The sequence below is a fragment of the Lepisosteus platostomus genome, chromosome 12 (genome assembly GCF_059453375.1).
Source record: "Lepisosteus platostomus isolate fLepPlt1 chromosome 12, fLepPlt1.hap1, whole genome shotgun sequence".
Lineage (NCBI taxonomy): Eukaryota > Metazoa > Chordata > Actinopteri > Semionotiformes > Lepisosteidae > Lepisosteus > Lepisosteus platostomus.
This window is the reverse complement of record NC_142622.1, coordinates 35,216,777-35,240,311: the sequence shown is the minus strand read 5'-3', so window position 1 is coordinate 35,240,311 and position 23,535 is coordinate 35,216,777. Positions and strand designations below refer to the sequence as shown.

The window sequence follows — 23,535 nt, the reverse complement described above, 5'->3', positions numbered from 1 at the left end:
AATGTCCTTAACCCCAACTGCTCCAGGGGTGCTGTACAACAGCTGACCCTGCGCTCTGACCCCAGGCTTCTCTCCCTGTCTATGTATGTGAAAAGACGAATTCCTAATGCAAGAAATTGTATGGGGCTAATAAAGTGATGTTATGTTAAAAATGTTTGAAGAACAGAGAAATGACACAAGGCAGAATTGTAATCTGTGTATTTCAATAGCTTCATGATTTGTGACACAGGGTTTCTAAAACTGAAAGATAAACTGTGCAATTCCATTTTGGGAGAATCTGAATTTTAAGAAGCTCTATCTTCTCTCACTAGAAAACCCCTTTGACGGATCCAGGGAAATGATTTGCCAGGTTTTGACCTAATAAGATGTGCACTGACTTTTAGCATTTGCCTGAAAAACAATCAAAGCCTTTTGCTCAGGGGCTAAAAATGTCTGGATTTTGAAATGTAGTTCATTTTGCACATTGGCTTTAAAGCAGTAGTCACAGTATGTAGACAACAGCTGCTTGACTATGCTTGACAAAGACAAAGTTAGATCATTTTAAAGTGTAATTGGGTTCACTTTCATCCTTACAGCTTCAGTATGAAACAGATCTGGGATGAATATTGGAATGGTCACAGTGTCAGATGCTCTGACCTAAGCTCATTTTCAACACTAAGTCAGGAGCTACTCCAAGTGTGATATATAGTATGACAGAGAAGGAGAAGTAAAAATGTGCCTTGTGGTTGAAAAGGAAGTCTGAACAGGTATTCTGGTAGAAATCTGTTCTTTCATTACAGGAATGTGCTTCCTGTACATTTACCAAACTACATTGGTCCTAAAATCAGGTTGGAAACAGGGGACACATTTTGCTGTAATTTCACTTTAAATCTTTTCCCAGTAATATTATCCTCTAGTTAGCCATCATAAGGGGGTAGTGTAAGACTGCCTGTTATTGGTTTCCATTACAGCTACATTTAAGCTGAAAGGGATCTCAGCTCATAACTGAAAGACTGTGATTGTTACACCGTCTCTCACTCTCAGACCAAACACTAGAAGTATTTAACAACAATTGCAGTGAGGGCTGGATATTCCACATTCCTCATTTCTTGCTTTTTGGGTTGTGGTGTTAAGGCAAGGCTGCAGGTACAGAGAGCTCCTACCACAACACATACTTTAGCTAATCGTGGCGTGTATCCATAGATGCTTATAAAGATTTTATTCAGCGTGATGGAAAGGCTAAAGTTGTGTAAGATTGAATGAAGAACCGTAATCAATAGATATTGAAAATGTAAACTAAAGACGGATAAAGAAACAACTGAAAATCAAGGCAGTCTTATTCCGATCAAGACTCTACATGCTGATGTTTGATGCAAGTCTTTGCTGAAATGAGGACGGTATTAAATGCATCCACAGCACAAAGACTTGGCACTTATTTTCAAAAGTACATTGTTTCATACAGTATGCCCATTACTGTTCTCCAATGTCAGCACATTCTGTTCTCTGATATTAAGAACAGAACGCAGAAAGAAATCTATACCAGAGGCTGTGAAACTGTGTAGTTCTTATAATAAAGGTGATAAAGCAGCTTTTTCTTGCTGGATGTACAGTGAGGAGATATACCCTTTCTTGAAAATCCTGCTATACTGTTCATGAATACATATTAAAGGGAACGGTTCTTGAAAGGAATAGACCAAACATAAACTTTGAAAGGGATGTGACCAAGGAGACTTTCAGAATGGATAAGAAGGAAAAAAATGTGACTTATCCGGACTCATTATAAAGACTCGGAGTACTCTCCACGTCCTTTAAAACATTTTGGTTGCCAAATGAACTCAACTAAACTCTTAAGTTTTTGCTTGTGCTTAATACTGCAATAACTCCTGCCAGTTTTTGGCTTATGTTACAGTTACATTTAAGAACACTAGAATATAAGAAGGATTACAAACGAAAGGAGACCATTCAGCACATCTCTCTTGTGGTCTTGTCTGTTTGAAGACTGGAAAGTGTCAACATTACCCAGCAGCCATATCACCCTGCAACTCACAACTGGCAACCCACTGAAGCTAAGCAGGTGTGAGCCTGGTCAGTACCTGGATGGGAGACCTCCTGGGAAAAATGAAGGTTGCTGCTGGAAGAGGTGTTAGTGGGGCCAGCAGGGGGCGCTCACCCTGCAGCTCATGTGGGTCCTAATGCCCCAGTGTAGGGACGGGGACACTATACTGTAAACAGGCACCGTCCTTCGGATGAGATGTAAAACTGAGGTCCTGACTCTCTGTGGTCGTTAAAAATCCCAGTAGGGGTGTAATCTATTTGGCCTGGCCAAATCGGCCTTTATCAATCATCCTAACAATCCCCCTCTATGAATTGGCTTCATTACTCTGCTCTCCTCCCCACTGATAGCTGATGTGTGGTGAGCTAGTAGTTCTGGTGCACTATGGCTGCCGTCATATCATCCAGGTGGATGCTGCACATTGGTGGTGGTGGAGGGGAGTCCCCATTACCTGTAAAGCGCTTTGAGTGGAGTGTCCAGAAAAAGCGCTATATAAGTATAATTATCTGTAGACTGTTGTAGGATATTCCTTTGAGCCAGGGACTGATACACGGGACTGATACAAGTTTAGCATAACATTCCTAGATTCCTAGATCCCTAGATCCACAGTGTGTACTATTAACTCTTATATAGCTGTATCCTAATATTTTTATACTTACAATTTCTCTAAATTGTGTTGGACATAGAACTGATGTCTCCATAAATACTGCAGTCATTTTCACAAGTAACTCTTTCATTAGAGTTTTCTATCTTATGCTTAAATGGTGCACAGATCGTAAAAATACACTCTGCACTTCCGTATATTAAATGTCTTTTGCTTGTTGTTTGACTAGTCTTCACTTCTGTTTTTCTGCTACTCCTCCCCTTTTGAATTTGGCAAATTGCACTAGTTTACAACCTATACCACAATCTGAATCATTGGTGTACTGTATATTAGGATGAGCAATATGAATCCCTGTAGTACTGTGCTACTTACACTCCTTATTTGTACTCTCTATTAACCAGTCCTTAATCTATGTACATGCATTATTGTGAATGCCTACCACCTGCAATTTTAAAATTAATGGCTTATAAGGAACTTTACAAAAAGCTTTCTGAAATGATCAATTCACCCTGTCTTATCTGTTTGAATTTACTACTGCGGTTACTTGTTCGAAGAACTTTTACAGTACTAGTTAAGCAAAGCTAGTCTTTTCTACACGTTATCTCATGAAACCATATTGCTATACAGACGATCCTTCTAGTGTAGTTCTTCTTGGTTTTTATAGTTTTGCGTATGATTGAAGCAAGACATATTGGTCTATGATGCAAAGGAACAGGTAAAGGTTTATTTCATGATGAAAGGAAAATAGACACAACAGATGTCTCGGATGTAAAGTCTTCAAGTGTGAACAGACCCTCATACCTGAAAAAGGCCCCACACTGGAAATATTGTGTCTCTTCTCTTTTCCTTTCAGAGTGGAATAAACATTTACCTGCTCCTTTTCACCCTACACATGATGACGCAGCTACCTACTCAAACGTCTTTGTCTATAATTACTTGGTTCAGTTTTGCCACCTTTTTAAATAAAATTTCCATTTTGAAACATGAAAAGAAAAAAATCTTTAGCCACTATCGGAAGTATTTTGTTAATTGCCAAGTATTTTTGTTAAACACCATTAATTTCTAGAGATTTATTTTAAATTCATCCAGTACCTGTAACACGACTTGTCTCGTCTTTGTTTTGAAAGAGGATGCTCTCTGCAGTCATGTTGCCAACATTTCCAATGACCAACTCTTTTTACACATAGATACACAAAATAGCGGCCAACTGTCCGTGACGGTTTATGGAGTTTATTTAATGAAAGTTCGGGAGGGATGACAACAACCTCGCTCAATCATTCCCAGCTGTCAGTGATTAGCAATCACTCCCTTCGTCCTTCCTCCACCGAACGCTGTAAATACCAAATGCGATATCTCCCTCCCTCGCATGCGACTTTTGCATTCCACCTCCACCCCAACTCCACCTCTGCAGCTGCCCCTTGGTTACCTTGCGGGGGGGTCCTGGCCTCCTCGGCCTACGGCCAGGGGGTCGGCCCTCAGCCAAGCGTGTTAAGCCAAACACTCGCTCCATAATAGTTCATTACGCTTTGATTTGGGGCGCTTTTTCATTCCTCGTGAACCAGTAATCGTATTCTTCTGTTCCAGGTACAGGTGGATCTAGAGGACTCAATCCCCCAAAGTGAAATATTATTTCAGTTAGGTTAGATTTCAGAATATGATAGAGGAACGAAATATGTTGACCATATTTTGAGTGAAATATTATTTCAGTTAGGTTAGATTTCAGAATATGATAGAGGAACGAAATATGTTGACCATATTTTGAGTGACTCATCTAGCTGAGGGTGTGCCAGCCCAGCCATGAGATTAAGGCTTGCCTAAACTTCCCTTGACTATTGTGAGAACTACGCTTAAGAGTTGCTGCAAGGATGTAGGTAGGGTGGTGGGAGGGGTGTGAGTGAGATTTGAGATGTGACATTTGGGATGCGTGATTTATATACACACTGCAGGCAAGTGGAAATGTGTAAAATTAGGATTTAACCTTCCTGCAGGACTTCATTTAATACAAATCTTTGTTTTTGTTTCTCATTTTGCTGTCAGTTTTTGAGTTAAATATTCATCTAATAAATTTACCATGCCCTTGCATCATCTAAGCATTTTCTATTCCTATCCCTCAGACACTTCATTTACTTTTCCTTTCCTGCTGTAATACTTAAAAAGTTTGTTTTAGCTCCCATTGTATTATATTCCTGCTTTTTCCTGTATTCTGGAGAATTTAAATTGTATAAATGGCTTTCTTCTTATATCTTTCTTATTTATATATTAAAGAAGCTGGACTACAGCTTTATTAGCATTGGATTTACTCATTTATCTTGTCCAGTCCGCTTGAAAACCACAATAATTCAAAGTTTTGATGTAGGCCAAGATTGGGATTTAGTACAGTTTCCAAATATATTTGAAAACACCATATGATGATCATAGTTTTCTAATGAGTCTGTCACCTGTGTGGTACTTATTTTTATCTAGAAAAGACCAGATCAATGCTGATATTTCCCCTAATAGGTGCTCTTTCATGGCTATTAACCATGTGTATTTTCAGTTTCTGACTCAAATTAAATCCCCCATGATAACAGCTTTTACTTACAAACATGCTAATGATTTAATTATATGGGTTTAATTACAATTGATATCTGAAATATCCACAAAAGTAGCTTACCCTATTAAACATTAGATCTTTGCAACATTACAATTAAACAATATTTTATGTAACTTCCAAAGCTTTTACAGGCACAGTACCCAGACTGGTTGATTCTATCGGAATTGAATTCTATTGAAATTGGAATGAAACAGTATAGGTACTGTAAATATTTACATATTGAGCAAATACACGAGTGCAATACTGCAATCATATGTGACAGCTTAGTCACGCTCTGCATATAACTAGTTGCTTGCTTTTCAAACCTTGCAATTCCTAAAACAATGATATCTTCACACTGTGGTAATTCAACAGTAAACATCTACAGTCTGGATGCTGACATCTCCTTCCCAAGACTTATTGCAAATAGAGGCAACACAAGAAAGGTACTGTACACCAGAATTTTTTTTACTGTACTGATATATATAAACCTTTTGACCATGCTTTTGTTTTTATTAAAAATACATAAAAATTAAAAAAGTAAATAACATTTTTTATTCTCAAGAAGATGCCTTCTTTGTTTTAGAATTCTTCATTAATGAAACAACATGAATCCGTTTCAACACTAGTTCTAATTTGTCATTCCCCTTCAAGCATAAACGAGAGTAACTACATCACTAATAAAATATGGTTTGTTTTGATATCAGTTCCAGTGAGAATACAGTAAGTCTGCAGAAAACAACCACAAACAAAAAGAACCTTAATCTGCTGTCTGACCAGCAATATGAATAAGCACATTGAATGGGTATTGTATTTAAAGAATGTAGGGAGGGGAGAATAGTTCACATTTTTTTTTATTTGACTAAGACTGGCTTGGAAGAGCATTAGTCATTGAAGACCGAACAAAATAGTTGTAGGGTCTCATTTCATAATCTAGGTGAAGTTTTGCAGACCTTTCAGTTTTATGGAACAGAGAAGAAGCATAAAGCTTCCTCTGAGCCAATCACATGAGAGTGAGGAAGAAAGGGAGAGAGAATACTTGTTGGAGATTAGATATACAGAAGTATAAGATTCTGTAAAGGGACAAAAACGGTCTCAGAAGGACCCAGAATTCCATCCTAAATTCATTGGAAGGCATCTTTCTTCATCACATTTTGTCTTCTTTTGCCCCAAAACCTTCATATCAATGGCTTTACTACAGGTGGTTTTCCCATTTTTTCTGTGGTTTCTTGTTTCTTTGGACATGTACAGTGGTGAGCAGTCCTCTAGAAAAGAGGTTTTTGTAAAGGTGGTGGACCTGTTGTCAACCGGAGAAGCCTACTTGAACGAGAATGCTGTTCACTCCTTTTTAAATATCTTGAAGAAACGTGTGCAATGCTCTGATGTGTCGTGTGAAAAGGTAAACTATTTTTACTCACTTCAGCTCCTTCTAGTCGGTTGCAGAGAGGTCGAGGTCCAAATCGCCAGCCAGCTTGGCTTTCTTTGCCTCGAAGGGTAGATAGTGCACACTTCAGAACAGATTTTTAAAGACTTCTGCTTACAATAACCTGACATTTTTATAGAAAATCCCTTGCAACCAGTCATTCCAAACAGTGACACTTTAAGCCATCTCTTAACAGTCAGATCCTATAGCAACATCTTGAAATGTTGTGATAAAAAAACTGTGCCAAGCCCAAAACATGGTATATTTTTTAAATAAAAGTACTGTACTTTTTTTAATATTGCCAAAGAAGCCTGAGTTTCCATTGTATTCTATGAAGAAAAGCAAAAACATTTTAAAAAATGAAGAAAGACTGCATATTGAAGGCTGATGAATTTGTGAAAATGATAAAAATGGACAAAATATTCCTAATTTTTTATTAAAAACTCTTCTATTACTGCTTTGGATTGATGTTGCTAAGTACTGTATGTATCCTCTGCATTGAAACATAAATGTATTTTAATTATGTATTAAACCTAAAAATGTAATTGGGGAAAAAATCCCTCCATTTTATAGAACTTTGTATATTTTTGTTTTCCTCATTTTAAACAGGAGTATGTTATATATTATTGTGTTATAAGTATTGAGACTGATGTTACATTATAAATACAGTTATGTGAAAATTTGTGAGGACAAACTATTAGTTAAAATGTTTTCAATGTTAAAATTAAAACTAAAACCACAGCCTTACTTTTCCAGGAAAGGTGTGCTAGATATCTTAGATATCTACAGTAGTATCTTGTTGCAAAATGAAAAATGTGAACTTCAGAGGTTGATACCCATGTTTAACTGGCATACTGCACTGGTGTACTTTCTCATACCTAATACTTCACTTTATACAAAAATGGATTACTAACCTCTTAAAACAAGATCCACTACTGTGACTTCATGTCTGACATCTTAAATGATCATGAATAATAATCAATATCATACACTCTTGCACTCATGCTCAGTTTTGCTCTCAGTGTGGTTTTCATCTCCAGTTGCTCTGATCAAACACATTATCATTTTAGTTAACACGCAATTTCACAATAAGATAGCTAAAGTTTTTTTAACCTGACTTTAAAGGCATCCACAAAGACTAATAGCTGTAGGAAATATGTAGGAAAGAGATGATGCTTACAAACATTGACACATGATTCAGAAAGTATGGAGACAGTAAGATTCATTGGATCAAACATCCAGATATATCCAGACTGTTCTATTTTCCTCATATTTTGTTCCCCCTGCTATTTGGGTCATTGTAGAGTTAACCAAAATCCTTTTTGGGTTTGGCAGAATAATATTTAACTAAAGAATTGGCTTTATAATTCCTTCCCAGCCGGACTACAAAACGTTAGCTAAAAATTACCCTAGACTGGCCATGAACTCCAATGCAGGTATGAAGTATGTATTGATTTTACGTAATCAGAAAAGCATTGTTTGGACAGTCCAGGATATAGCAATTTGTCAATACTCCCACATCCAGGCAACTAATGAACATTTTATTTCTCATACTACTGAATGGCTTGACTGCTCAGTGAATGGAATAGTGACAAATATGGAGGCATTTCACTTACTGTGGAGCTCAAATCACGAATATTATTAAAATATAATATTTGTGTTTTAGAAAACTTCTTTTTCAAATTTAAAAATACAAAAAAAAATAGAAATAAGCAATTATCTTTCTTAAACATGCCTATTGGGGGTTACAATTGGAGAGCTGATATTGAATTTCATATATAGTGATAGTAAATAACCATATGAAATGTAGTAAAGTGCTTAATGGTTTGTCCAAGGTAGGAGAACAGCAGCCTGAAAATAGTGATTTAATGCTGTTTTTTTCCCCAATTGTTTTATTTCTGTTCGCCTCCAGTGTCTTTCTCCTGCTGATCTGGCTCAGCTTTATCCTGGCTTTTCAACAGCCAGTAGACTGGACAGTGAAGGGTTTTTCAAGGTCGCGCCTGGGTTGTGCTTCTACATGAGCGATCCAGCTGAAGCGTGTGCTGCTGTGAAGGAAAACCGGTGGCAGAGGGAAACCGAGGCATTCGTGCAGGGCATTAAAGCTACAGGCAACCAAGGAGATGGTTTTGACCTCAGTCCTGTTGAGTTAGATCACATGCTCCATAAAATTGAAAGGCATTGCCTTGCAATGGGCAAAGATCAGGTAAGTACAGTGCTGATTCAGTGCATTACACAGAGAACTTCCAGCTAAAGGCCTTGAACTGCCTGCAGCATTCCGCTGAGAACTACTGCATGCACGTTCTCTAGATTTGTGCATTACCTGTATGTGTGATTTGATTTGCTTATATTGCAACAACAGGCTTATCCATACCCTGAATATTTTTAATCTCTCCTCCCTAACTACTCTGCTGTGGTTTCTCCCTCAAGCCATGTTCTGCTTATATATTTGGTTGTATAAAACATGAACGTAACAAATGAAGTAGGCATGTTGGCGGCAGGATTGAGCTCTCAAGGTACTCTCCAGATACAACAATGTGCACACAGGGGAAAAGGTTTGAAAATGTCTTTACTGAAGACCGAATGTATTTCTTTGCTGGAACCTGTATTATTTAAACACCTTGTCTAAGGTAACACATCTGAAAGGCTTGTCTTTTTAATGTGGATCTCGTCCAAGAGAAGGAGAAAGCCTTCTCACAAGTATTGTTTTCACATAAATGTGACGATGAGTCCAAGTTACAAACTGGGAGAATTAAAGGTCACTCCTTCTTCATTCCCAGGTATGAATATGTCAGTCATAGTAGATCAAAATATTGAAGTCATGGCCAGGAGGGTTCATGTTGGTGGAAAAGTACATGATACAGCTTGCAAATATATATTTTTTGACTATTGACCCACTAGCAGTACAGTTATTAACCTACTGAATAACATAAAATCCCAGTGGTGTAAAATATTTCCACAGTTTCATTGTAGGAAAAAAAATGCTTTCTCCATAGCAAATCAAAAAGAACTGTGATTCGATCATGTTTTACCAATGATGAAAACTAGGCCTTCACTTTCTTGGTAGTAGCAGTCTAGATTTGCATCACAATCCACTTTCTGTACCAGATTAAAGAAATGACAGGCTGGAGCACACTGAAGTGGACACATTTCCTTTTTCTAAATTTCACTTTTTCAGATATACAGGTATGTTCAATTGAATGTGCCCTACACACTGAATATATTAGTCTTCACCAGCTGTCATTTACACAGATGCAAGCAAGCAAGTGAGCAAAATACACATCCATTGAGAATAGCTGACTTTGTTTGGTTTGTTGATAATAGACTTAACTGAAATTGAAAGGAGACAGGGTGGCATCTTTTGTAATTTGAGCTCAAACTAATCTACTGCTAATGTCTGTAGGACTGTTTCACGGGACGTCTTATTCTCAAGGAAAGCAATGTGTCTTCGACTGACAAATTCCTACATGGAATTGAGACAGTCTTTGGAAGCATTGTTTACCACAAACTCAGAGGGGATTGCATGAGCGTCCGTGTGTTGCCAGAAGCTCAATATTTCCTGGATTACATTTTCCATCACTTTCAGAATGGATCTGACATCATGACACTGGAAGGTAAAACATCTCAGAAAAGTGCTGTTCTCTGTGTACCACTGCTGGAATTAAGTTTACAAAGTTACAAACTTACAGGTACTGTATTATGCTGCCTGAATAAATTAGGATAAAGTTTGTTTCTTGGTATGATAATCCTGGTAGCTTCATGGCAGCATAAAAACTGATTTGTAAAGCTTTAGATGTGACATAAGGTTAAATATACATGGAATATTATAATACTGGGGAGCTTTGCATGTAGGATGTGACGGAGTTCATTTTCATAGCACTAATGGTTGTTGCACATGCTGTAATGTCTCCCTATAGATTTGACACATCTCATGCTTGAGCTCGATCTGGGAATCTCCAGAAACGGCAACGGAGACCATGAACATCAGCTGAAGCAGAGTCGCTCTGAAGTTCATCAAGGAAATGGCAGCTTTGACTCGGTACTTACTGTAACAGGGTGTCATGTGTCGTTAGACATTGGTCGACCTGCTGCACTGAATGTGCCCCTGAACACTTAACTGTTCAGATATAATGATTTTGCTTAAGCCTGGATTGAATCCATGCTACCACTGGGTCTTAAGGTAACATGCATGTGTAAAGCTTCATTTATTACTGGCCCTTCTGATTTTCAGTATTGGTCAGTATTTAGTGTGGCTTTTCCTCCAAAATGACAGCTTTTCTTTCTTTCTTATTAGAACCTTCTTAAAAGCAATATCTGTTTCAGACCCTTTCAGACCCTGTTTCAGTAAATGGCATGTCAGTGTTACTGTAAATTATTAAATGATACTCGATGTGACATGCATCCATAGTCTTCTCTCTGGTTTTATTATAAAAAGGTAATGATGTGTTTTTCTCATTTGTTGTGCCATTTTTAAATGTTCTAGCCTAGCCTAGAGTCTAGCCTCTTCTTTTTTGGCTTTGTCGTCCACATCACTCAAACTGTCACTAGAACTGAAGGCTAAGGAGCAATCGTCTCTGATGTCCTTACGGCTTTGCATTACGTGATCAGGAGAGGCCTCAGAATGCTTTTGACATTCATTTCACTTCATTTTGTATGTTTAGTCCTTGATTGAACAATTACTGGTTTTAAGTTTTAACCTACAAACTCATTGTGAGGCTGTCAATCAAATCGCTTCTGGCCGACTAAATGTGAGTTGCGTATTTCCAGACATCTCTTAATGTTCTGAGAGCAAGAATGAAATAGCTGTGTGTGGACATTATTATGGGTTTTGAATTTTGGTGTTTTCCTCTAGCCTTTCTACTCCCCTGTATTTATTTCAACTGATCCCACTGTAACTTTTACATAGGTATTAATAGCACAGTTGATGTATTGTCAAAGGTCTTTACATCTTTTAACAAAGTTCAGGGAATATTTAGTTTCTCATTTTATTGACCCTTGAAAGGCTTTTTTTCTGCTTGTTCCATTATCTTCAGGCTTATCCTTGGAAAATCGCACACAATGTTAAAGATGCAAATGGTTTTGCAGTGACGTATTCGTGAAATTGTCATTTTGCTTCACTTTGGAATGGGGGCATATCTGACATTATTCTTAAGTGGTCTCTTAACTGACCTGTGAGAAGTTAGAACTCTGGCAGCTAAAGTTGTGGTTTTGTGTCATTTTTTCAGATGTGTTTCTCGGCCAAAGAGATATTGGAAATTTATCATGTTAATAGCAGCTCTGAAATCTCAGCCGCCCAATTTACACAGCTAAGCCCAGCTCTCATCCAGCAGTTGCTCAGCCAAGCATGTACCCAGATACCTGACCATTCGAACGCCAATGGAGACCTTAGCGTTATCGAAAGTAAGTACATGTCTTTTCTCTTGGAGTGTTGTTGAAAATGTCTTGGTATAATGTAATTTATACCAAAAGATTGAGGCTCTGCAGGCAGGTTAAAATCTTGTATTCATTGGTTATGGTACATTTATGGATGGCCCATAAAAACAATACCTTTTATTTAAAGCAACAATGACTGGTTCATTAAACCAATTCTATGCTTACCTTTCAGGGTACATTTATGCATCTATTGCAACTTTGGTGATTTGTCTGTTTGCGCTTTTTGGGATTGTGGTTCTGCTGTGCAGCTCCTGCAGTCAGGCCTACCAACACATCATCCAGTTCTGCATCAGCCTGGCTGTGGGCTCTCTCACTGGGGATGCTATACTGCATCTCATGCCTCAGGTAGAGAACCCAATCGGTTACCTTGTACTGCAGAACTTTGTTACAATGTTACATATAGTACAGACAGAAATTTCAAAGTTTCTTTCATAGTATGGGCTAATAGAAAAATGTATTTTTTATATTGTTTCAAGTGGCTCTCTCGGCTTTAAAGTGCACAGGAAGAGAGAAGCACACACCTTAGGCACAGTAATGCCTTGTGAAATTGTGATTAAAGTTGTACTCACCAGCTTTTCAGTTTGTAAGAGGGTCAATGATGCTATCCAAATAAAACAGAAAAACAAGGAATTAACATAACATACGGGCTAGTAAAAGGACATACACAAACACTAAGGCACAAATTAACAGTGATCGTACAATAGTGCTATTGCTCGACACTATAACAAATAGTGCTGAGCCTATAACAAAAAGTAAAATAAGTAACTCATCAGCAGAATACACATAATAAATGCAGTGTAAACGTTTATAAGCACTATAAAATGCTGAAATGATCTTTAGGCAGATTTTAGTAATGTCAATAGGCTTTAGCTTATTATGTCTGGATGCTAACCCTTCTGATTTGGAGACTTACAGTTCAAAGCCTTTGAATGCAATAGAGTAAAGGTAAGGTAGTTTAGTAGCACATCAGACGTTCTGCTGCTGTTCAGATCATTGCAGATGTGAGTTCCACACCACAGATATTAGGTAAATATCAAGTTTCAGTTTTATAGTAAACCAGTTTTGTAGTTTCATAATGTTGTAGGATAGTCATCTTTTCCTCTAATTTTTGCATTGTGATACACCAATAGCCAGCAATTGGAGTGAATATTCAATTGGAGTGACTTGACTGGTAGACTGATGCTTCTAACTGAACATTCAAGAGATTGACATTCAAATATTTCTGCGACTTTTGGAGCATCTACTTTCACCCCAAAAGATGAATGTGTTAGTGAGGCTCCCTTTGCTAAGTCCTTTGGGATAGCCATCCTCTGGTAAATACAGCGATGATGTTAATATGACACCATTCAACTGACGATTTTGTACAAGCTAATGGGTCCACAGATGACAGGACATTGAGTTTCTGTATTCTTCTGTTTGGCTGTGCAGATTCTTGGTCTTCATGTACACTCAGACGGGGAGCACCATGATTCTGGAGACAGCACAAATTACATCTGGAAACTGGTTCTGCTCCTCGGGGGAATCTACTTTTTCTTCCTGATGGAAACTCTTTTCTCCATCATGATCCAAGAAGATACACAGCAGTCCGTATGTGTTGTGCACCACTAATCTAAATCTATCCACCCATAACTACAGTATCTGACCGTCTTCTTATCATCTCTGTTAAACTACAATGCCATTGGTGGAACCAAGATAATGTGATAACATGGTTTCTTTCTACGAATAATTATTATGCTGTACTGTATAACCCCCTGTGTTCTGTAAGGAGTAATCATTAACACCAAAGTTGGCAGGACTGCCAATGTATTAAATGGTTGTGAATGATAAATGCTGTGTGTTGTGTTTCTGTTTGCAGGAGGGATTGGATACCCACCACTGTGATCATGGAACAGTTTTGCAAGTCTACCATAATGAAAGAAAGAGCCATCAGTCCTCTTCACAAGCTGACTTGGTAAGAGGTGGTTTCCCTTCAGGTTATGTACTGTACAGTACATTCTGTGGCAACAGACGGCTTCTAATACAGTTCTATCTCTGCCGCACCGCAAAACCAAAAGATATTTTGGACTCTGATTTTAAAAAGTAAAAAAAAAAATATGATTAATGGAAATATTAAATAAGAATCTAAGTTCAATTTCTGTCAGAGTGCTTTTTCTCTGAAAAACTAATAGCGCAGGTCAGTTGTTTTCAGCCAACGCACAGCTCAATGGTGTGCAGACAGTACATGATTCATCTGGTATTAACAATTCATGTGCCCATGGTTCTTTCATCGAATGCAAAAGTGGGAAATTTTGTATCAAGTTTCAGTGTGGGCGGAAAATAGAGTCAGAATAAAATATTCAGGGAAAAACATAAATCAATAAAACTGGAATTAACATTACTATTTCTCCTGAACTAGGTTAAACAAGAAAAGACAGAAAAATCCATTCCAGCCACAGAGTACAGCAGCAGAGGTAAGATTAGTGGTGCTTGAGCAAGGTCTTACTACTTGTTCCGAGGGTGGTCACTATGGTTTAATTTTTAGTGGATATTTTGCTCATTTACAATTATGTCATTTGAACAACATCATAGTAAGGAACTGTGCCTTACAACAATATTGTAATACCACAATGTTGCCATTTCTCATATATTATTCTAATGTAATAACAAGAAAAATATTGGCAGCCGCGTGACTGGTTTTCAGTACATCTGGTTTGTTGTTCATTATATTTCCTCACCCAGAGAATCGCTTACTCCCCTACATGATCACAATTGGCGATGGGATCCACAACTTCGCTGATGGCCTTGCAATTGGAGCCGCTTTCTCTGTTTCGTGGAAATCAGGGCTTGCCACCTCCCTGGCTGTGCTCTGCCATGAAATCCCTCATGAGCTGGGTAAGTCTGTGGTCAGGGCTTCCTTGAGCTGGGTGTTTACAGCTCTACATCAGGTATATGAAAACCAATGTATTGAATTCCACTGTATTAGCATCAATGCCTTGCAGTGCTGAGGCCCTGGTTTCAATTCCCTGACCTGGGGTGCTATCTGTGAGGTGTTTTTATGTTCTCGTGGTTCTCCCCCAGGTGTACCACTTTCCTCCCACAGTCCAAAGACATGTTGATAAGTTAAATGGCCTCTGGAAAAACAGGTTCCAGTGTGAGTGTGTGTGTTCGTCTTTACCTGCCGTGTGGTGGACTGGTGTGCCATCTAGGACATACCCTGCTTTGTGCCTGTTGTTTGGCGGTAATAGGCTATAGTTTCCCTGTGACCCTGTCTTGGATAAAACGGTTCAAAAATGGATGGAGTTCCACTTAAATATTTAAAGATGTTTTTTTTGGGGGGGGGAAAAGCTATAAAATGCATCAGAGCCTCAAATCTTCATCTGTGTTTTTGAATAAATGCCCCTTGAAAGCAAAACTACTTTACAATTTAAATCATATACAACGCTGTGAGTGTTTCTATTTGTATTTTGTTGGCCCTGCTCACCTTGAGAGTGCTTAGGTTTGAGCACAAAGCTGAAACATATTTCAGCTCGGATATTTGTTTTTTCTTAGGTGACTTTGCTGTTCTCCTCCATTGCGGAGTGTCCGTAAAGAGAGCTCTCCTGCTGAACTTGGGCAGTGCCCTGACATCCTTCATTGGACTCTACATCGCCCTGTCAGTCGCCACCAACCCATCAGCCAAGGACTGGATTTCTGCATTCACTGCTGGTCTCTTTCTTTATGTGGCTCTTGCAGATATGGTAAGTCTAAGGATTTCATTTTGTATTCCTACTGCAACGTTGTACACTATACTGCATGGGAAGTATTTTAGAAGATTAGTGAAGTCGTGAGACTGGAGATGAAACTGTGTAGGACAGTTACCAGTTATCATACCAGTAGTTCAGGTGGGTAGCTGCGTCAGCATGCGTAGGCTGCAAAGGAACAAGTAATAGGTTTATTCCATGCTGAAAAAAAAGAAAAAAGAAAACGCAGCGTTTCAGCCGTGGAGCCTTCATCAAGTGTGAGAAAGACAAGGCAGTAGGCAAAGGTAATGAAGCAGGAGAACAAAGGATGGGAGGGAGGAGGAGTGAGAGGCGGGAGCAGGGGACAGAAAGAGAGGCCAATCAAGATGTGTGAAGTCAGAATAGGTGTAGAGAGGTGTGAAATGAAACTTCCAATGGGGAAAATTTAGAAGGAAAGTAGTCTGTCGTTAAGAGAAGGGGGAAGGTGTGATCCTAGCTGCAGGATAATTTGGGTTTCTGTAGTCTTTCTGACGTATGAGTCCGGAAAACCGTCTTTGAGATCACAGACGGAGAGATTAGAGTGGTCATGGCCATAAGTGGCCATCATACCAGTAGTACCACTTATTCACGGATTTCTGTGCTCAGTGCTTCAGAGTAACATGCTTCCCCATTCCGTATTTTGTTTCTCCCCAGCTGCCTACCATGATGCACGTGAAGAGTAGGAGCCCCTTGTTTGTTTTTTTCCTTCATAATCTGGGACTGATGGTCGGATGGGGAATCTTGCTACTCCTCTCTTTCTATGAGGATATCATTGGCTTTTAAAGACTCCAGCAAAACAGGGGACTTCTGGCACATGTGACAGGCAAAGGGTATACTGCATAAAGGTTTAAATGCATTCTACAGAATGTAGCGTCTACACAAGACCCACTTTTTATATTTTCAAAACAGCCCAGCAATGTTGATACCACCAATGACCACATTTAAATGCACTTGTTTTTGCCTCCAAATGATACCTGTTTACATGTAGCATGAATTATTTTTACAGAGTCTTTCACTTACAATCACGGAGCATCATCCCCCATGTGTTTTGTGCATTCCCTTTCATATTTTCCGGTGATGCGCTTCACTTTTTAACACCTTTCTCAACATAGAAACAAAGAAAATATATTTACTTGGAGTAAGTCAAATAGGCTAAAGCTTCTTGGAGTTACTGATCACGTCTTGGTCTTGCAGAAACCAGAAACATTATCTGTAAATGTTAGGAAAAGGAAACTTCAAAATAAAAAATAAAATAAAATTAACAGCTGCAATGTACATGTAACGATATGTACTTTATACAGAGTTTGAGAAATGTTATACAGTGTAAGTATTGTTTTACAAGATAAAACACTTTGGGGGAAAAAAATGAGCAAAATTACATTTTTAATGTTCCCTTTAAACCCCCTCAAGGAATAATGTGGCATTATTATGCACACCAAATCCTTGCCTGAAAGTTTTCTTTAGTATCTTTAGTCCAAAGAACTGCATAATAATCTTATCGTGTCTCCCAGCTTTACCTGTATTGCCGTGTTGTACTGTATTGGTTTATATGGGGGCATCAGGAGATATGAGCTTAAAGTTCATGTCAAAGACATCTTTGTAAAGATAAAATCAATGCAATCAAAGGCAAAGGAAGAAAGCTAAGACAACAACATTATCACAGCAATGCTAAGATGAAACAAGACTCTCTCACAAAACCCTTTAGGGCAGGCTGGCTAGGAGTCCAGTTCTCAAGCTATTAAAAAACTGAATTGCTTCTTCTAGAGGAAGGGTCACACTTAGAGCTGTGACATTTTAAATCGAACAAGACCTCCACAAAAAGAAGGAGGCAAAAGCCGACAACACCCTTTAATAATCCAAAGTTCAATGTTTGTTTCGGGATTTCTTTTCAACGTCATGCCACATTAAAGTTAAAATTAAAATATCAGTAATTAAATATTTAAATATTTATATGCACTTGATCTTGGTACATCTCTCAGTATATTTGCTCTGTACAGTAGATGGTTTGACTTGCAGGAAAAATTCCTACTTAGACAATTTATGATTTAGAGATGGTCTAGTAGTAGCATATACTTGTATAGTACGTTTTCTTCATCATTAAACCTTCTGTTCTTATTGATCATTTATTAGTTTCTCAGACTAAAATGTGCATTAAGTCCAAGAATTACCATTCTGAACTATGTTAGAATATGTGATAACACTGCTAGATGGTCGTGACTTTTCACAAACATTCATTTGAGTTTATTTTGATGTCAAGAAATGTATTTCTCCTGTTTTATAGAAACTGTTTGTTTTTGAATTATGTGGCATTTAAGAATGGTAGACTTATAGACAATTTCTATTTTACATTATTTATCCTTGTTCTCCAAGTGTCTGAGTTCTTATGGGTTGATCATGCTTTGTTTACTATAGAACAGTTCTTACTCCTGGTCCTGAAGTTGGCAAGTTCAGGTGACAGGGTACTGTATAAAGTTCTATGGGCTGAGGTTGTTTGAAATAATGCACTTTAACTACGATATTTTTTAAACCAAGTGAAGAAAAGACTAAACCAGCACACAGATCAGTTAGAGGTACTAATTTGCACTTTTGATTAAAAGAAAACAGCAGACACTGGTCCAGGATTGAGCATTACTATTTTGGACCATGCTGAAATGGTTGTTTACAGCTATGAGTAAAATGTTTATATTTGAAACTTAAATTTTGGACAGAACTATAGCGCTAAATGTTTTGTTGTTCTAAAACGGAAAGTGAAAATATTTTAATACAATATGACAGAACAAGTGGAAATTTAAAAAAAAAATCACCCAAACTTGCACAATACTGTATGTTTATACACAAAAAAGCAAATGCTTCTGATCCAAATGCCAAAAAATAAAGGAATTACTTCTTGCAAGTTCAACAGTGCCAATGTATTTTATTTTCTTTCTTAAGTCATAATTAATTGATAGTAATGTGGGACTATCTACGTCAGTGCTCTTCTGTTAAAGTAGAACAAATCTGAAAAATACTGGTTTACTTAGTGTCCAGTTACAATCTTAGTTTCTACATATTTATTTACAATTGTACTCAGTTTCAGTCTCTTCAAGCACAATGGTGTGTTGACTCCATAATTATCGTATAACAAACATACATTTTGAAAATTGTGGACCTATCACTTCTCACACCTGAAATGAATTCCTTGAGGTTAAACCTTTTCAGAATGCACAAGAATGAAAACACTAGTAAGCAGGTCTTAGTGTTAAATTTACCTATATAGCCTGACATAAATTACACAGACGAATGCTGAGGAGGCAAAACATTCCTCCTGTGCCACAACACCAGAACAAAAATTAAACAAAAGCAAACACTGAAGAATGTTATAAAAGGCGTTTGTGGGGATCTTAAAGTTACAGAATCACTGTAGTGTGTATATATTCATAAAGTGTGAAATATACAATACTTCTTCACAATGTAACACGTGCACAGGACATTGCAGTAATCTAGACTTCCTCTGATTTTGAAAGTTGTCGTTTCCTGCTGATGTCAGTGGAAAAACAGCTGTTTATGAAGTAGTTTCTTTTGCATAGTTAACACACTTATACAGTACATTGCCACCATATGTATTACTATGCCCCTATTAGAGGGAGCTTAGTAATAGGTATGGAGGCAATGAGGACATACAGATTTTGAAATAATCAATGGAAAACGACTGCAGACTACACCCAAGTTAACTGTATGCATTTAATAGTTTTGAACAAAATTTGTATCATATGCAGTTCTGAGGCATTCAGTACAATTCTTAAATCACACATACAGACACTCAAGTGCACCGTGTAGCACATACAAGCAACACAATGATAAAATATTGCACATTTCTTTGAAGTGATATCTTTGTATGACAACCCAATCAACCAGGTCTACAATGCACTTAAGAAGAAAACCTTGTAGATGTTTTAAGGGGTAAAATCATAATCTTAAGATTAACTGAACTTTCGACACTTTTCAGAAGTTATTTCAGAAACTGTGGTAATGGTGTTAAATATGTTCAAGTTAGATAATGCTAACCCAACAAAGCACATAACAAATTTCATGTGCTAATAATGTTTTAGCCATAACTGTACCTGATGACCTGACGTACCAGTTGATTCCTTTATATCTGGTTTTATAAAACCCTCCCCGCTTTATTTCATGGTAAAATAAAACTAAAAGAGCACGTCTACGCTATAAAGCAAGCCCATCATAGCCATACTGGACCAGTTTTGGAATGCCAGCAATTCTGACCATGTTTGAACAGTCTCTGGCTCGTGGGGACCAACCTATGGTTTGGCTGCAACACTCAGGAATGCAAAGATATGACATTTTAAGGGCTCTTCTGGAACAGAATAAATGGCAGTTGTTCTTTATCTTAAAACCAAAAGCTGCAACCTTCCAGCATAAATACAATTAAAGCTTAGTACAGATGTATCTAAATGGGTTGTCATTCCACTGAGATTCTACTCATGCATGAAATGTGTGTTTTGTAACATTTATTATGAATTTAACCACCTTGTAAAGGTTATTATGCAAAGAGATTGATTTTTCGCACAGTAGGCTACTATTTAGTGGAAATAAAAGACTTTGAGTCTCCGTCATCATCACTTCCACAGTGAAATCAAAACTAACACCAATCTCACCTGAACTTGGAGCAAAGAGTTCAGTTCCGTTTCAGACGGAACCAGCACACCAAACACAGGGAAAAGAAACAAGTTTAAGGCGGTCAAAATGCAGCAATGGAATTCAACGGAAAAAAGAAAAATAAAATCAAACAAATTGACAAAAAAAGTGCCTTTTTCATACTGTTGCTGCATTGTATATCCAAGATCAAATCAACATCTAAAGGTTCCCATGACTAAACCCTTTTGGTCATGTCGATTATTTAAAATGGTCTCTAGACTAGCACACCTCTGACAAAAAAGTTAAAAGGTCACAGATTCTCTCCTCTTGAAACAAGCAGACATGAGATACCAAAATACTTTGATTTGTACAAAAGCCAGATCATTCCCCACCGTGAAACATAAAGGATTGATAATTAACACAATGCACAGCTGTGAACATTTAGAATACATACTTCTGATAAGAGATTGGTTTACAGCAGGTCAAGAATGCTACTTTTTAATTGTACCGACAGTGATGTCAGGGTTAGAGAAGCCCTGTTTCCTCTTCATTGAGCAAGAGCAAGGAGGCCTGCATGTGAGGCCAAAGACAAAGTACTGGTATTGACCAGAATACTGAACAATATGTATAATCACAACTACAGCCTTGTGGAGAGTGCAGCTACATATAGAAAACGGGACTACCGCTGAATAATGAACACCAGGACGGCCATTATGAGGACCAAATCTCCTCCACTACGGCTCTCCCTCTCTTAGTATGGCACTTTCTCAGCTGGCAATAGACTACAATTTGCTACCCCATGCACACGGAAGCTTGAGAAAGTCACCACAAATAAAATGTGAATGCTGTCACGGTGCTGTCACCAATTCTCACAGTGCTTGGAAAGGCTTCTAAATGAAGAAGTCCAAAAAAAGGCATCTGGCTTTATGTTTTCCTATACCATCTTCTTACAGTTATGAAGCTTGCTTCCATACTTCTGTTTTGTCAGTCACACAATGCCCCTTCCTCTTTTACTACTACTGGTTTTGACAACCTAAGCAGTTCTCCGGCTATTTTTAAGACTCAGTAGATGATGCATGATCCCATTCACTATCACAACACTCGTATTAGGTACTGCAGGTTTCTCTGTGGTGCTGAGATTAATAGCTCAGACTGCAGTTCAGCCCATCACCAGTTCAAAGGAATACAATTATATTTTCTGTCACCACAACCAGCCTAAAGCTCTGGGATAAAAAAAAAAAAAACAGTCACAGTATGACAAAATTATTTTCAAGGGGCAGGAATGATAATGTCCTTCCTATTTTGTTTGTAAAGACAGTCTTTGGTCACTATACTGAATGAGGGGCGATTTAAGTACGACGCGAACTTCTATCACTTTTTTTGTGAAGCAATGTTGCTCTTGAATCGGTGATCCTGTCGGTTTTAAAACTGATGGAAATGTCCCATGGCTTCTGCAGCTTTCGCACGAACCAAAGGCTCAGGGTCTTGAAGTAACTGAACCAGACCTGAAAGGAGAAGAAAGTAAAGTCAAGACCAATGCACTGTACTTATCTCCCTGGTAACCATGCAGAGTAACTGACAGATTCGGATCGAACGTTTCATCTTTGAAGGAGATCACAAATAGAATATGCATTCCCATTACAACAGTTTTTGATATTTTAATCGTTTAATTATGCATTTAAAACACTGCATTTTTAAAATGTCCATAGTTTTAGTCCATCTAATTTCCAGCTGTGTAACATCATGTGATTTATTTGATCGTGCAGAATGAAAATACACCGTGAGTCATTAAGGAAACAGGCTCCTGTATGTCTTAAACAGTGAAGGCTTTCATACAGGCCTTGAGCACTGCTGTAATCATACAGCTGATTGGAATCTAAGCTATTTCACTGTCCAGGAGGTCCAAAACCACAGCACACACATGGCTAAGGTTTAGATGGCTTGAGTCAGCCAGGATGTCCTTTTCTTGTTTCTCATCCCCAGTGACTCACTCGGTGCACATGTGAGCGAACACTGAGCTATTCCTCCACCGGATGCAAAGTGTGTAGTGTAAAACTTCACGCCTGCAAGATGTGCTGTCAGAAAATGGCGGAGCGGTGTGCGAACTGCACTTTTTGGAAGAGAGACTGCACTCTCCTCATCTTCCTTGGTCTAACACCAAGGTTGAAGTGCTAAGGTCAACCTGGTCGCCAAAAGGCAGTCCTGAAGACCAGGGCATAAAATGATGGATGGGGATTCCACATTTAAAATTAGAAAGAACACTACAAAACCCAGCAATCAGCTCATTTAGCACAATATGCTCCTTTCTAAGTTTTAGTTAATTCAGATAAGATAAGATCACTTTATTAACCATATACAATTTCATTAGGAATTTGTCTTTCCGCATTCCCCAGCTTGCTCTCCATGAGACACACAGGCACACAGACGGGGAGAGAGAAGCTTGGGGTCAGAGAGCAGGGTCAGCCATTTATACATATGCAAAACCATATCTCCAGTTAACTCCAGTCCAACACTTTGGACCTGTCTACAGCACTGTTTACATGAAATCACTGGCTCTTGGCCAATGACAAGTAAATGACTAATGTTCTCGGAACCGGTCTTTGAAGGAGAGCAATATTTGCAATAGCTACATGACGCAAAAAGCAAACTTCGGAACTACTGTAAGAACAAAAACACAACAGTGTGGAAGCGTCAGTATTATCCGATATGTCAGTAAAGATTTCTTGGAGATGTAGCAAGTAAGCTCTCTGTGAAACAATGTGTTATTACTTAAACAACAGGTAAGTCATCACTTTTCAAACATGCTGTAAGTTACTAAGCATATTGAACAAACAATAAAAATTGGATTAGCTACGCAGCTAGGAATGCCAGAAGAAATGTCAAAAACAGCTACTCTACAAATAAAAAGAAAAACCTACCCTTGGTAACATTCCCCATGTTCATGTGTGAGAAATATTCTTCTGGAAGATTTGCCAGCAGAAATCCTAGGATTTGCAATAAGAGAAGAAACAAGTTTCTCAATGATTTTTATTACAAGTTTTTATACTCACAGAACAAATGTGCAGTACTATAACAATGGAAGTGATACAAGATGTTCTGAAGCCC

The 23,535-nt window shown here is 38.1% G+C and overlaps 2 protein-coding genes and 1 long non-coding RNA gene across 5 annotated transcripts in view; 1 reads left to right on the top strand and 2 right to left on the bottom strand.

The window, feature by feature from the left end:
- The window catches only part of LOC148651470 (uncharacterized), a 38,333-nt gene extending 25,061 nt beyond the window's left edge, over positions 1 to 13,272 (bottom strand). The window contains exons 1-3 of the long non-coding RNA XR_015925756.1: positions 12,975 to 13,272; positions 12,627 to 12,662; positions 6,627 to 6,684 (exon numbers count right to left, since the gene is read on the bottom strand). This is a non-coding gene — a long non-coding RNA (uncharacterized LOC148651470). The remainder of the gene's footprint in view (positions 1 to 6,626; positions 6,685 to 12,626; positions 12,663 to 12,974) is intronic.
- slc39a4 (solute carrier family 39 member 4) lies at positions 6,131 to 18,697 on the top strand. Its single transcript, XM_088601780.1, has 12 exons — positions 6,131 to 6,607; positions 8,544 to 8,834; positions 10,032 to 10,242; positions 10,546 to 10,667; positions 11,854 to 12,028; positions 12,234 to 12,406; positions 13,490 to 13,648; positions 13,917 to 14,012; positions 14,457 to 14,511; positions 14,780 to 14,932; positions 15,590 to 15,777; positions 16,453 to 18,697. The coding sequence occupies exons 1-12, from the start codon at positions 6,395 to 6,397 to the stop codon at positions 16,579 to 16,581; spliced, it is 1,965 nt and encodes a 654-aa protein (XP_088457906.1). The 5' UTR covers positions 6,131 to 6,394; the 3' UTR covers positions 16,582 to 18,697.
- Positions 18,698 to 19,499: 802 nt separating this feature from the next.
- Positions 19,500 to 23,535, bottom strand: part of mroh1 (maestro heat-like repeat family member 1) — a 42,118-nt gene continuing 38,082 nt past the window's right edge. For all 3 annotated transcript variants that reach the window (XM_088601778.1, XM_088601777.1, XM_088601779.1), the window contains 2 exons: positions 23,349 to 23,414; positions 19,500 to 21,935 (listed from right to left, as the gene is read on the bottom strand). In XM_088601778.1, coding sequence (XP_088457904.1) covers positions 21,853 to 21,935; positions 23,349 to 23,414 — 149 coding nt within the window. In that variant the 3' untranslated portion in view covers positions 19,500 to 21,852. The remainder of the gene's footprint in view (positions 21,936 to 23,348; positions 23,415 to 23,535) is intronic.

What these genes read in the sequence shown, in the direction of transcription:
- slc39a4 (XM_088601780.1), top strand. Translation starts at nt 6,395, where the DNA reads ATGGCTTTACTACAGGTGGTTTTCCCATTTTTTCTGTGGTTTCTTGTT. An exon ending in TTGCAATGGGCAAAGATCAG is followed by an intron (nt 8,835 to 10,031) that starts GTAAGTACAGTG and finishes TAATGTCTGTAG; the next exon opens with GACTGTTTCACGGGACGTCT. An exon ending in AGACCTTAGCGTTATCGAAA is followed by an intron (nt 12,029 to 12,233) that starts GTAAGTACATGT and finishes CTTACCTTTCAG; the next exon opens with GGTACATTTATGCATCTATT.